At 37.2% G+C, this 15,498-nt stretch overlaps 1 protein-coding gene across 7 annotated transcripts in view; it reads right to left on the minus strand.

Moving 5' to 3' along the window:
* LOC134665327 (syntaxin-1A) overlaps positions 1-15,498 on the minus strand; it is an 81,505-nt gene that overhangs the window by 13,714 nt on the left and 52,293 nt on the right. For 5 of the 7 annotated variants that reach the window (XR_010098356.1, XM_063522251.1, XM_063522252.1 and 2 more), the window contains exons 4-7: positions 8,544-8,618; positions 7,663-7,919; positions 2,920-3,057; positions 1,283-1,393 (exon numbers count right to left, since the gene is read on the minus strand). Coding sequence is in view for 6 of the 7 variants with exons in the window: in XM_063522251.1 (XP_063378321.1) it covers positions 1,283-1,393; positions 2,920-3,057; positions 7,663-7,919; positions 8,544-8,618 (581 nt within the window). In the remaining variant the exon portion in view is untranslated. The other 2 variants (XM_063522256.1, XM_063522250.1) reach the window with 2 other exon arrangements.

Here is a 15,498-nt window from a genome sequence, read left to right on the forward strand (position 1 = left end):
AATCTCATTCCGTCACCAACATTCTTTGATAAACAAATATGTGTCAGATTTAATTTTGCATCTAAAACACTGATTCTATAAGCAAGCTACATGAAAAACAATTATAATTTAACACCTTCACTAATTAACTGAAAGTAAAAATTGCCAAATAAAATGAACCTTTAAAATATTCTGGCTATCGGCAAACGTATTCACAAAATACTATTAAATCGTGCTAGCGACACGAGACAATTTTTCTCGTCCAAACGTGCGGTTCCATGCACGTGCAAAATGAGATTAGAAAAATGAGAAAGGGGAGATGACAGATCCTCATAGCGGTCGCGTTAGTTCGCCCCTGTGTCCCCGTTAGGCGTCCATTGTGTGTAAGGCTCGGTGTTTACCTTCCTCGCCTTGGCGGCCCACTTGTGTGCACTCTTGAGCTCGACGTTGCCCGTGTCCACGTAGTCCTGCGTCTGCGTGACGTGGTGCTCGATGCGGTCCACGAGCTCGCCCTGCGCGCGCTAAGGGCAGCCGCGGCGGGGAGGGGGACTGGACTCGCGGATTGGTTCAAACGTGCGTTATATGACCCAGTGTGAGTTTTATTACAGGAACCAACCGAATTTTAGCTAGAATAATTAGTCCAGTTCAGGTAGTAAATAAAATGAATAGCCAGAAATAAAATACACCCTGGAGAATGCCACAGACATGACACGACACCCAATACACGTGATACCACAATAGACATTTAGTGTTACATTAGTAGATATAAGAGTTAATATTAATTTTTATATGTAAGAGACGTTGTTAGAAACGGTTTTGTGCAAGTTTTTATTTTTGCCAAATAAACATAAGTTAATCCGTAACCGTACACGAGGCGAGACAAATAAAAACTTGCAACAAATCGGAAACATTGTTACATAATAACACGTTAAAAGATGAAATGTGAGAAATAAATGTTAGTAGTGGTTATTATATAACAAGAATATTTATATACCAAATACCGAAGGCAAGTTACGCACACACCGATGACAAAAGAACAGTTAGTAATCGAGGTTAGCCCGTTTCCATCCAGTGTTAGACAGCGAGTAGAACAGTTATTGTCACACAACAGTTAAAGCGGGGGTGTTTGAACCAATCACCGATTGATGTAACGAAAACAAAATGCGAGGTAACGTGGGAGTCGAACCATTCACAAAACATATCGCAACATAACAGGGGAAAGGGATCGGAGGGGGGAGACGGGGAACAAAACAAAAAAACGCATTAGCAACGAATGGCTGGTACTGGAATGATGACAACTCACCCGTCGAGCTTTGCTCTGATATTTTAGGGCCTTCTTTGTGTCTTGGGTAGCAGTTTGGACATAGTCCACAGCGTGCTCTACATGATACTCAATGCGGTCGATCATCTCTCCCTGCACCCAGAGGAACTTGTTTATTTGATTATTCATAAATACTAATGTACCCATAAAAAACGGTTGCTTTTAATCTAGGAATGTGCTTAACATTGTCGTGTAAGCAGATATCATGTTAATCGGCAATAAATTGTAGAAACATACATAACATACGTGTGCATCGTTTACTTGCGTGTACTACACAGTTTATATGCCGATGTCTTTTACCGGTGTTGTATGCTGCGGTATTTAATTCATAGTGGAGGAATCTCTCTTACTCGGTACTTTGTCATTTTACGATGTACAAAACCATAAATGCAACGAAACTTTGATGTTTCGGCAGTACTATGTTGACGATGACTCAACAGTGGATACATCCAAAGTGACTGAGCAAAGAGCATCCACATTTTTTTAATTCCAAACAATGTAGCAAACAAGTTAATTTAAACGAAGCAGTAAACTTTGAGAGAATAAAGATAGTTGTCAGGTTAAGAACATTCCTTTTATTCGATGGATGTACATCTATACAGGACATCCATTCCTTTTTCATCAATATCATCGTGCAACACCTTCAATAGTCAGTGGTATCAAGGGTGGTATCATTATACTTGTAGTCCCTTTATCACTTCACGTACCTATGTGTTGAAGTAATGACTCTGGGTCCTGATCAGGAATTTATTAGACTTACAGTATTTCAGCAAGACATAAGTGTTCACCTAGCTAGGTATTGCAAGGGGCATACTAAAACCCGTAGAGAATATGATGGCTCTGATGGCCGGATGTTTGTTCTTCTTATAGCTAGTTAAACTCTATTACGTAATATTTGCCATTGAAAGTTGCATCATTGCCGTAATGACATGGTCCTGTTTTCAAGCAAGTGTCATAAAAATTAGTTTTAATGAATATAATTAGTAGTTTACGCTTCCATCAAAGAGTAGCTCAAAAAAAGGTTTCAAAATTATCAACGAACTACGTATCAGTAGTTCAGAGTAGCTCAAAAAAATGGTTTCAAGATTATCAACAAACTAGTCACAGTAGTCCGTGTTAAAACTACCTCAAGTATGCAATTCAATTTGATGTTAAATCTTTCGACAAACAACCTCAGTCTTGCTGTAATACCATTATAGTCTGTATCTTTGGGTATTTAAATAAAAGTAAACAAACAATTTGTGCATTTTCGGGTAGTTATAATATTTATTGGTTAACCAACCAAATACAAAACCGAACGGATCTGTCACTGAACGTGACTTTAACCTACATTATTTGATCATGTAACGTTTTCATCTGGGAACTGGCTTAGGGCCAGTTGCACCAACCACATTCAGCGGACTGATCAAAGTCACTCAGCAGTCAGCTATGAAACTTCCCATACGATAAAATTTTGCGAACGCTTTAACGGTGCCAGACGGTTTGGTGCAACCCATCCTTAAGGTGCCATTTGATGGTACATTTTGTTTATTTTTATTTAAATACACATACAGAGTACAGAGTATAGCTATTCCAACTGCCGCTATCTGTTTATAAGTGTGTATGTGTGTGTGATTGACCTGGCTCTCGACAAGCATCGCCATGTCCATGAACATGTCGTGCAGCTCGCGGATGGACGTCTCCAGTTTGATGATGTCGGCGTGCCGCGCCTCGATGTCTGCCAGCGTCTGCTTGGCCTGCTGCGTCTCCATTATTATCTGGAAACGGGATTCAAATATGTTAAAAGCCACTCTCAAAGTGTGAAATTCATCAATAACCAGCTCTCCTATAGCTCTGGTCCACAGTTAATTTGTCAAACGAATATGTTTGATAAAAAAAGTCATAACCGGTAGTGCAAAACCGCTATAGAATTTTGTTGAAAGCTGAAATAAGGATGATTATTTATGTCCAATATTTACATATGTGTTAGGTATTATTTAGTTTACAATTATTTGTAGAAATGTAGTTTGTAATTATGTGATGTTATTTGTAGTTTTGTAATTTGGGTGTAGTGTTTTAAATTGTAATACTTAAGTGTGTTGAATTGTGCTTTATTTGTAATTACTAATGTACCCGTTGTATCAATAAATTGCTTTCGATATTGTTCCTTATTGGTATATATGGTATAGAATGTACCTAATATAAATCAGGGACCGAATACCGGTATATATTCCATACAAATTAACCGCTATTCAATTTCGGTATCACGGTTGTTTATGTATATTTTTGCATTTGATTTAGTTAATTAGGAGCATTCCATGAAATTGTCTACCGCTTGTCCCGTACAAACGGGAATTTTCTGAAGAATTGCAGGTACTTACAGAAAAAAAATCGCCTGCTTTAAATGCCGAAAAAAAAGTCACAATACAGGAAATAAAATGCGTTTGTACGGGACAGCCCGTGGAATGCTCCATTAGATTAATCATTATCCTTACCTATTCTATAATATCAAAGAAATATTGTAAAGGCTACGAGATATTTTGATTTTTAGTTATACTATACCGGTAACGGTCCCTGATATAAATAGATAACGATTAAATTATCAAGCAAAATAGGTATCATATCTCGTTGCTAGTAAATATAAGTTTTTCATTGTCAGCATTATTCCTGAACGTAAAAACGTCGACCAAAACTGTATTAGATACTTAACAGGGGGACAACTATGTCGTGAATATTGTATTATGCTAGCACATATGTATTTCATGCATGATTCACCGTTTCAACTGCGATGCCGTTCGATACAGGTATTTTATCGATCTAAACTAATTACAAAGCTGCAGTCAATTTGCGTAATTGTTATGTATTACTTCATAGCACACGTAACACAGCAACCTAGTTTATACAAGCGTGAAATACATATATATATATATATATATATATACAAGGTTCGATTGAAATTTCCACGCTGCAATTCCGAAGCGTGATAAATTGGGCACACGCTTTTATTGAATTACTGGCAATCTGTAGCTTGAAATACTCGTGACGAATTTATATTTATATATATATATATATATATATATATATATATAAATATAAATATAAATTTATATATATAATTTATATATAAATATAAATATAAATTATATATATATATATATATATATATATATATATATATATATAAATATAAATTCGTCACGAGTATTTCAAGCTACAGAATGCCAGTAATTCAATAAAAGCGTGTGCCCAATTTATCACGCTTCGGAATTGCAGCGTGGAAATTTCAATCGAACCTTGTATTTGTTCGGCAAAAGGTAATTTGCCAGTTTTGCTAGTTGCAGAACTCTCATTCAGAAAGCCTGTTTTAATATAAAAAACCGGCAAGTGCGAGTTGGACTCGCGCACGAAGGGTTCCGTACCGTTACGCAAAAAACGGCAAAAAAATCACGTTTGTTGTATCGGAGCCCCACATAAATATTTATTTTATTCTGTTTTTAGTATTTTTTTGTTATAGTGGCAACAGAAATACATCGTTTGTGAAAATTTCAACTGCCTAGCTATCACGGTTCATGAGGAATAGCCTGGTGACAGACAGACAGACAGTACGGATTCTTAGTAATAAGTAATAAGGTTCCGTTTTTGCCCTTTGGTTACGGAACCCTAAAAAGCTAAAGCCCGACCTACATTGACGGCCTGCACCTGGGAACATTTTTAATGAACAGCCATTATGCATTGTGTACTGCAATCTGCAGCTAAGGCCATTTAGAGATTATCCGTCGTCGTCGTATGTGGGTCAGTTGGTACGCGTGGAAACGGAAATTGAAAATATTCTGTTCCGTTGAAATATTCTGTTTTATTTTAAGGCGACTGAATATCATCTATCCACCACAATTTACATTGTCCCGACTGCATCCATTGCATTCTGAATGATGACGTGATCTGCTCATTTACCAAACACTCGAGCTATTTGGTCTCACTTTTTTTATTTTAATGAATTCAACTGCCACCCTTCCAAACGTGATATTTAATTATGGCAAAGTTATTCTTTAAAAATTATAATGATAAGGAAGGGAATCTGGAAGAGATCGATTTTTAGCGATAAGACCGCCTTTTGTTTATCTCTTCTTAATTTTCTGTACCCTTTGTATTGTTTTCTGTATTAAGGTGTTACGATGGAGAGTATTTGTATTGTACTAATTTTATTGTATTGTATGTTTATACAAAACCATACAAGCCAGGATTCGAACCTACCACTAACTTATCCGCATATTTTTCAAAGGCAGAATGTAGCGTTCTGGCGACATTCCCAGAGGCTCTAAAGACTTGACTCATCGATTTCTACTTCCGTACGAATTTTCGTGCGGCGCGGAGCTTCGTCGTTAGTTTCATTTATTTCCACTTGTAAAGAGCCAACATTAAATATTAGTAACGGGCGGTGGATATTTGTTTTGCCGGCAAGCAGCAAAGTACTGGGAATCCAGTCAACAATGCCGTTACGAGACGTGCACACTAGAGATGCCCCGAATAGTGAATTTGGCCCAATACCGAATACCGAATATTCGGCTCCACCTCTCGGCCGAATACTGAATATTCGGCATGAAATGCGAACATTTTGAGTCACAATTATTATGAAAACTGTTCGCCAACAAATCACAACGTTTGCTAACATATATTTTTATGTTGAACAGAATCAATTAATGTAGTTAGAGTCAATCAAATCAGCCCCATGATAAAAATAAAATATTCTGTAATCAACAAATGCTCAAAAACGTACCATGGTATTTAACTAACTTTCCAAGATTACATTATATATTATATACCTAGTTTTTGGTTATTTTTTTGTGTAATTTTTCTTTTTAGGTAGGTGCAATAGGTATTCGGTATTCGGCCGAATAATAGGCAACATTCGACCGAATACCGAATATTCGGCAAAGTAGCCGAATAGGACGAATACCGAATAGTTGCCGAATATTCGTGGCATCCCTAGTGCACACCAATTCTGTTCTGTGCCTTTGTTCATAAATTTTACTTTGAAGTGTAATTTTAGATGTTTTAACAACGAATATGATTAAATAATTTTACGGTTTAGACTCACTTGTTTTAAGTAACTCGTGCGACATGTTCCGGAGATCCTAGGTCTCCTTTCTCAAGCACTAACGGTGCGAGCAGCACGACGGCCGTGTATCGTAAAATTATTCAATGTTAGTATATCTCATTCATGTTTCATTTGACTTTCCTGCGTCAATGGATGGTCCTGGAGAATTATTATACAATCTAATAAGGACATTAATTATGAATGAAGAAGAAAATTAGCTCTAAATATTTGGAGTAAAAAGCTACGTTAAAAATGGGGCTGGCCGCTTTTTGTAGACGTGGAAAAGTGACATTTCCCCGCTACACTTATTTTAACGAACGTGACTTGCGCTTACCGCCCCTTATATCAAAGTCCATTAGTCTTTACGGCTCGGAGAAATATAACTGACCAAAAAAATTATGTTATGTGAAAAACTGACGATCGATGCAATAGCAAATCTATCGAAATAACCAAAAACACACAAAGTGGACGAGGTTGAAAGAGGGAGATCTCGTCTCGACGAAGGTACTGCAATCATGTTTGGTAAAAGAGAGTTCAACATTACCTACCCTAAATGGACGTAGGTACACTAGGTACATGTGTGTAGAATGACATCACTATCACTACACCTTATAAAACAAAGTCCCCCGCCTCGTCTGTCTGTTTGTGTGTTTGTATGTTTGTTCGCGATAAACTACTGAACGATTTTTCATACGGTTTCACCTATCAATAGAGTGATTCTTGAGGAAGGTTTAGGTGTATAATTTGTTAACCCTTGCGAGGCCGGGGCGGGTCGCTATTAAAGTGAATAAAGGGAAGGATTTATCTTGACCTCTATCATCTGCCTCTCCAGGCCCCTGTTTCACCACGGTGACATTTGTCACCTGACAGTGGCAATTCGCCGTACATTGCTGGTCCAAGAAGTAAATATTGACGCTAATTACCGTTATTACTTATCAGAAATAGACAGAAATTGTCAGTGTCAAGCGTCACCGTGGTGACATAGGTCGCAGCTGCCTCCTGGATCCTGTTCTTGCAGAGGTCCCGATTGTTCGTCATCGTCCGGTTGTACAGTCGCCATCAGATATATCGGAGCGGCCAAAGTGTTGATAAATATCTGAACACGCCTATTTGAGCACGCGCGTTAGAGTGCGTGTTCAGTTATTTTTGAGTACCTTGGCCGCTCCGATATATCTGATGGCGACTGTACTTGGTCTAGACTTGGATGGGTTACTTGAAGCCCGAAGTTGAACCCGAGTTACTTAACGCTAGACTAGAGTTGGAACTAAAAACTCTAAGAAGTACTGACCCCTTGCGTGAAGACCGCGGGGTTGTCCTGCTCCAGCATAGTTTCCAGCTCCTCATCCGTGGTGTTCCGGCCAGTGATTTCCAGCTGCCGCAGTATCCGGTTTTTGCACCGGTCCCGGTAGTCCGTCTGCGTGCGGTTGTACTCGGTCATCACTTCGACGAATTTGCGAGACAGGGTCGAGTGCTGTGTCTTTCTTATCCTGAGATCCGCCGATGATTTGTTAGAGTGCTCCTCCTGTTCGATGTTCTGCTCTATGTCTGTGGATTGTAGTAAATGTAGAAGTAGTAAAATTCTTGCTCGTATAAAAAATACATACAAATAACTACCGATATTTGTGCGAAGCTGGGGGAGAATCACAGACCAGATGAAAAAAAATATTTGAAATTTTGGTCAAGATTAAAAAGCATTCAGGGCACGAAAACATTGAGCAACGTACTCTAAAAGTTTTCAATAAGCTGCGATGGCGTTGAATGTCAAATTTTAAGTTTCGCTGTTGTACACAAAGGAAGTAAGTGGTGCATGCACACCTAATTTGGCAATTTCTGTGTAGAGGAAGTTTCTTCGTGTGTGGAGAATGTATTTTCAGGCAAATCCAATTAGATATAACTGGTCAATTGGATATAGCAGCATTTAAACAATAATACCTCGCATTACAGAGGAATATTTCCAGATTTTCAACGAAAAGCGTCCAAGCTTAGTTATGACACGCTTCCACAGAATTCAGCGCGCCAGGAAAACATTTAACTAATTAATAAAGGGAAGCATAACCTCTCACAAAGGCTAACAGCCTCGCTGAAAGTTTCCCAGGAACAAGGTTAGGTACATTCTCGCTTGAGAATGTGTGAAAGTGACAATGGAAATTTGTACGTGTGAAAACTTACGTTTTAACTTTCCTCTGACTTTGTTGGCAGTTTTCTTAATATCAGCCATGAGATCTTCTAATTCGTTCTTTGTTTCTGAAATGAGACAAGAAATTTTATGGTTAAATTTTATCAGAAGTTTCAGACGACTAATTTGTACGCTAGCAAAATAAATTGTTTTCGAGTATGAATAAGTTGAGCTAAGAGTAGTATTTCGATCCTGAATACTTCGTAAGTGTCTTGACTTATTTCCGCTTATGTATTGTACTTGGTGACAAGTTGACAATATCGCAACAAACAAGTAATCAGAAATAACTACAAGAGCGCTTCAGTGCACGTTCGGCGATAAGAAACTTCAGTCATTACGCGTCGTCCAGACAGGTCGGAACCTTCGCCTCGTGGCCAAACTTTGTCTAACATCGGTAATCGGTTTAGCAAACGCCGTAGTCCCACAAGGAAGTAAATCGAAAAATAAATACGGAGACAATATTAAAAACATTTTAGATCATTTTTAGGTGTCTAGTATATTAGATACAGCTGATAAATGGATAACTGTTTATTTTCGCAATAAGATAAATCCCGCTGTCACCGGCAGGCAAGCTCGACGTCGATAACGGCAAATGAGAGAAAAATTACCGACATCGCCGACTCCCAGCGGCTGTGGATTCCGGGCCGAAGTTATCGGCTTATAAAAGATTTGACTCATCCTCATATTAACGCCAAAGCTGTAGACTCGGATGAACTCCGGGCGCTCAGCTCTCGAAATATGGACGTCTTAACTTAACTCATCGACACGACCACAATTGATCCATCAGGATTTATGCTTAAATTTACGAGTTTTACGCAAGAACGCTCAGAATCAACAATAATGAAAAAGTATCAGTATCTCCCGAGCAATTTATCAACAATATTGCTGTCTCAAATGAACAATAGCGCTAAGGCAAAAGTTTCCTTGTTAGGAATATGCAATATTCAGAACGCGCGCAACTAGTTTATTGGAGCTGGCAGCAACTAGACAGTTCTCTATATTCTGCATTAGGTACTTGAATTCTGAGCCACTTTGTACTTTATTCCAGTAACCAATATAATAAAAAAAAATATATAACATCTCGCGTTCATAAAAATGTTCATTGTGGACTAGAATTTAAAGCAGCATGCTTATCTACTATTCTACTGTAGATAATTAATTACGCTGAAGACACCCCATTTTTGAAGAGCACCAATGAATAACGAACCTAAGTAATGTCGTAAATCATATTGGCCTAATAGTGAATCCATCTGTTATTTATTCAGTGAGCAGGTGTGGACGGCGGCTAACGATAATGGGATTTTTCCAGTCATTCACGCACCGCACCAGCATCACGCAATATATTCCGCCGCGACCCGAGGGAGACCAGACCCTCAATCACTGCAGAACCCTAAGCCGGCTTTATAATTTGAAAAGCCTATCTGATTCAAGATTGACGCAAACACACCCGAACAAAGAACCGTAACTTTTTGAGGAGAAAATGACCGATAAGTATAGAGATCTACAGATTACGATATAATGCAATTAGTTATTTATTCATAGATCCTTTTTATTTTATTTATGTTTGTGAACATATTTTTGTGAGTTTTGTATAATATACCATTAGCCTATATAATCGCAAACAATGCTACTTTGCATTTGTATTTGGCGATTCATCACTCCAAAAGCGAAATTCTCCGCTATAGATAATAATGACATGAATGAAAAGATCGAATGATTTATTTATTCGAAACACAAAAACAACAACACAACAACCTAGAGAGCGTAAAATGTCCATTATAGATAACATATATGGCTACAGATATTTGAAATTCGAGCATGATTACTTCGAGTCTTATATCTCCTTTTGAAATGGAAACCACGAAAACTGCCCCTCACAACACAGCTCACGATTTCATTAAGCTTCTATTACTGCCTAAACTCAAACTCAACCGCTTTCATATGGAGGACACGGAAATCGCATTTCCTCTCCAAGTAAACGATCGCATGACAAAATACGATCAGCCATTGACAGGCGCCGGTAACGTCATCACAACAGGTATACGAGTAGGTATACCTAAAATCTCTGAATAATACATTTCTAGTAGGTACACTGTATTTATAGAGAATGTTCCCAAATATTTGCTGATTTATATGGATCTCATTTTACCGCCAGCCCGCCGAAAATAAAACGTGTTACTATAAATACATCCCTTTCGATATAATGAATCAGTTTAATCGCGATCTAATTTGATAATGATAACAGATGAAATGAATCTACCATTTATATTTCACGGGGTTATTAAAAGTAATGCTGATTTTTTGATAGCTTATGCAGACTATTAATCTTAGGGCTGTGAATGGGAGGACCTTTGTTCTTACTTCTCAAAAGCACCTTCTTTCATAGAGTAAACCTTTTTTTGTACACCTTATATATTTTATCTTTATTTCAAAATAAATAATATACGATTGTCAGTACTGGCACGTTACAAATAAATAGTAGATAGTAGATAATGAGACTAATGAGCCGAATTACCTTTACGTGGCTCATTAAAACATAAAGTAGCACAATTAAATGTGAAAATTACGTGAGGTACCTACTTTATATTAGCGAAAATTTGCCGGTAAAAGTAACGTTAATTCCGTTTGCCAGTTTTATAAATTAGCATACATTTTTTTTATTATTGGGCATGAATAGGTTACATCAATCCACTTGAAGCTGGCATTAAAAACCCTAGACAGACTATATTGTACTTACGAGTTACCTAAGTCTTCAGATTGGGGTGCAATTTCCATAAGAATTATGAGTTGGTTAAAAAACATTATGGCTCCTCTACAAGATGGGCCAGCGCCGGCCACTCCAAGGGACGCATTTATGCGTTAGAGGGAACAAGTGATATTGCTATCTCATTCTATCGCATGGCTGCGTCCCTTGGAGTGGCCGGCGCTGGCCCATCGTGTAGAGGAGCCATTATGCAGAGGCTGTTACTTGTGCTAGTCGGGTTCACGGTAGGTATATATACGTTTGTTCGAAACTTGGAGAAATATGCAGCTATTTCTCGTAGACAGTTCTCTGCTGAGACAGCAGAATCGCCTTAGTATCGATCCACAATCAAGATAAGTACCTACTACATTCACTATCAATGTAGCCAAGTAAGCTATTTCGAGTCGACGTAGGTACATTATTTATTCGTTAAACCTACAATTTTTATTGGAAATAAAGCGACGATCACTTGGACATTTGCAATTTATTTTCGCTTATACTTGTATTTTTTTGTTTGAAAACTAAACCGGTTGCAAAATATACATAGATTATTAACCACACTCGGTGAAGCTTTTGATTTTGACACAGCATTGCAAATCCCGTGAAACATAAGCGTTATTTACTCGCACGTTAATGTATATTTATATATTCACAACTCTGAAAACGTATTAACGAAGCTTGTGGTTGTACATCAGCGTAGCAAATAAAATAAAGCCAGAATTTAATGGATGGAATGGACGTAATGAAATGGGATTCACTACTGAAATTAACTATTTTAATAACGAAGCTATTTTAATTTACACAAATAATTAACTTAATCGGATTAAGAGTGTATCTTGCTTTCCGTATAAAACGGGCAAATCAAGTTCGTTACACTGAGAGAAAAGTACAACAAAAACACACTTAAAATTACAAAAATAAACTTAATCCGGGGACAAGGAGAGTTAACTACTGAATAGGAACAAATTGACTTTTGCAATTTCTATTAGTTCTTGCAATTTCTATTATCTGTTTGTTGAAATTATGTTTGGGATTACTGAGCTGTTTGTAGAAATAAATAAACTTTACAGAAATAGTGAAACGTCCATAATTATTACTGTCATTTTTTCCCCCAGTACAGAACTGTTTTTTAATTTCTGGTGATGATTTTTCTCTCAGTGTAGGAACTTTCTAATAAACTTCAGGAATAGGTAGTTTATTTTTCTTTGTTACGATTACATTTTTTTATGTCAATCTAGGTTTGTTTTACTACTGTTGCTTGATAGGTACTGGATGTTAATAATCATACATCGGGGTTTTCGGTGCGGGAATGATTTCGTGTATTTATAACTTTGTTTATTGTAAAATAATTACCAAACTATAAATTAAACGTAGGTAGTAAGGTCCAAATGTGCTTAGAAATGTTAAATTAGTGTCGTTTTTACAGTTTTTACCTGTTATTCGGTTAGTGTAAAACATTCCCGCACCGAAAACCCCGATGTATATTAATAATATACATTTTCTCAAAAATGGACGGCAAAGTCGACTTTGCCGTCTAAAAAATAGGTCGCGAAGCGCGGAGTTTATGGTCAGTCAAAAATTAAAAAGTTAAAAACATTGCAGTCTCGATTTTGGGACTGCAATGTTGCATACAAATTCCATTATTTGTCGAGTTCCAAACTTTTTAAAAGTTCAAATGGCCATATCAAATGAAGACACAGGCCCATTAAACAGCCAAACAGATGATTAGTACCGCGACTATTTAGTTGTCTCAAATAGGTTGGCGTATTTTCGGCAGAAAAATACACTTCTATTTTATTTTTTTTAATAAAAAGGCGGCAAGGGCTTTTCTCTGTGAAACTATATACGTAAGAACGTTGCTTTTGTAAAATGTTTCTATGATATTTATGTTTCTTGAACCATTTTTGAGAAAAGCACTATATATGACTCGGCTGGAAGGCAACTTGCTGGCTTCGGATTCAATTAAACGGACTCCCAAGGTCGTCCGTTTAAAACGAATCCTCAGCCTGCAAGTAGCTACTTCCGAGCCTCGACAATAATGTACTATTAACTACAGTCAGCTGCAATACTATAATAATATGCCCCATGTTTACAGAAACCCACTTCACTACTTAAAAAAATTACAACGTACAGTCCACATCAAATAGTGATGTTAATTCTATGGTACCAAAGGTGTGTTACGATATACAATGTGTTTTCTGTAACAGGAGCAATAAATTAAACTGTAGGCTGTACTCCTCAATCTGACCCACATTAGTTTCAGCAACTTTTGAAAATAACTCATGGTTTGATTTTTATTACACTTTAAAGTTTATTCTAAGACGCAATGTATTGCAAATTTTGTTATGTTAAAAGCGTGACAAGTAACGTCAAACACACTGATGTCAGCGTACAATGAAGGCAATATTTATTTTGTATGAAAAAGAGGAAGTCTAAAGGATTCATAATTTTTAAAAGTTGCTGTACAAATGTTGGTCAGTTTGAGGAGTACAGCCTTTAGTTAATTAATTTATTGCTCCTGTTACAGGAAACACCCTGTATTTGGCCACTTTAGCCGTCACTATTTAACGCTGAATGACCGAATGTACACGAAGAGCGGATTGAAAACTCTCTGGCAAAAGCCACTAACTCAACAATAAACTATTAAGTATAGAAAGCATTCACGAGAAGTAACCTTGTTGTTTCAGGACTCCCCCGCGGAACGTTAGCAAGTCATTTTCCCACAGTACAGTCATAGAGAGATATAGTAAACATAGAGTGCTCACATCAATTTTGGTACCAATACTACTATTATTTTCGTAGTCAACAACTAGCATAGCAGTGGTACCTACTAACAATTGCTCTGTTTAAAAGCAGAAGGAGTTGATAATGATGATAATGATGAAATAGAGTTGAGGAGTTGATAATGATAAAAGAGTTCCGGTTAATCCTGTTATAAGATTAGCTGAAAATGATTAGACATTAGACTTTTCGGTCGTCGCAACATCTATTGTCAAGTAGCAGCACTGATAATTCCGCTAAGTACTCGATGCTAGATGTTAAGTACGAAAATAATAGTCGTTTTGGCACCAAAACTGATGTATGGAGTGAGCACTCTATGCATTTTTTTCTCTATGGTACGGAGTTGAGCTGAAGTTAGCATGTGCCCAGGCATTTAAGAGATGCCCATATACGAAATTGAATCCCCATTTCCGTAGTAAAATTCTCGAACGGTTGACGTAAACCTAGTTTTCTGTAGCCTTGCATTACACAAAGGTTACTAGTTTGCGATTTACTGCTTACCGATAAATGTGTCGCTCTCACTAAGCAGTAAGTAATAAGTACGAGCCCCGATGCATATGTTTTCGTCAGGTGACCCCATTTTTTGAGGTTCTCGCGTTTGTTCAAAACTAATGTTTTGTTTAATAATTACTAATATTTAATGCTTATACTAATGTAATTTAATTTTATATGGTAATACTCTGCAATAATTAAATCCAAATACAAGAAATACCGTTTGTACTGAAAGAAAAAAAAAATGATTTTATATTTTTTTTTTGACGGGTAGGATTACAACATATGTGAAAAGGGCTATTACCAGGGAAAACAATAGGGCTCTGCCAATGTACTGACAATTTTGTTTCGAGCCCATGCATGCAGCAGTGCTGTAAGAGAGGACAATATGATTTGGACAACGTTTTTGAAAAGTCCTTTTTTTCAGCAATAAAAGTCTTATGCAATTTTATTATCCGATCAAAATAAACTACATTAAACATTGCTATTATGGTTCCCATTACTGGGTCATTATATGTTCATGTGTAAAATTTATTAAAATAAACAAAATTGTTGCGCGGAACTAGACGAAAACATATGCATCGGGGCTCGTATATACTATACAAATTAGATATCAAATTTATTTGAAAAGAATACTTTGAATTGAAAGACACGTAGTCTTTAAAAATGAAGAGTGCAAGACGGAAAGGTTCTTTTGAATTTCAACCTCTCTCTTCCTCTTTCCGTTGTCTCGGATTTTTGCCACGGCTCATGGGAGCCTGGGGTCCGCTTGGCAACTAATCCCAAGAGTTGGCGTAGGCCCTATTTTTTACGAAAGCGACTGCCATCTGACCTTTCAACCCAGAGGGGAAACTAGGCCTTACGATGTTTTCCTTCACTAAAAAGCGACTGGTAAATATCAAATGATATATCGTACACAAGTTCCGAAAAAC

Source organism: Cydia fagiglandana, chromosome 6, assembly GCF_963556715.1.
Source record: "Cydia fagiglandana chromosome 6, ilCydFagi1.1, whole genome shotgun sequence".
In the NCBI taxonomy this organism is placed as follows: domain Eukaryota; kingdom Metazoa; phylum Arthropoda; class Insecta; order Lepidoptera; family Tortricidae; genus Cydia; species Cydia fagiglandana.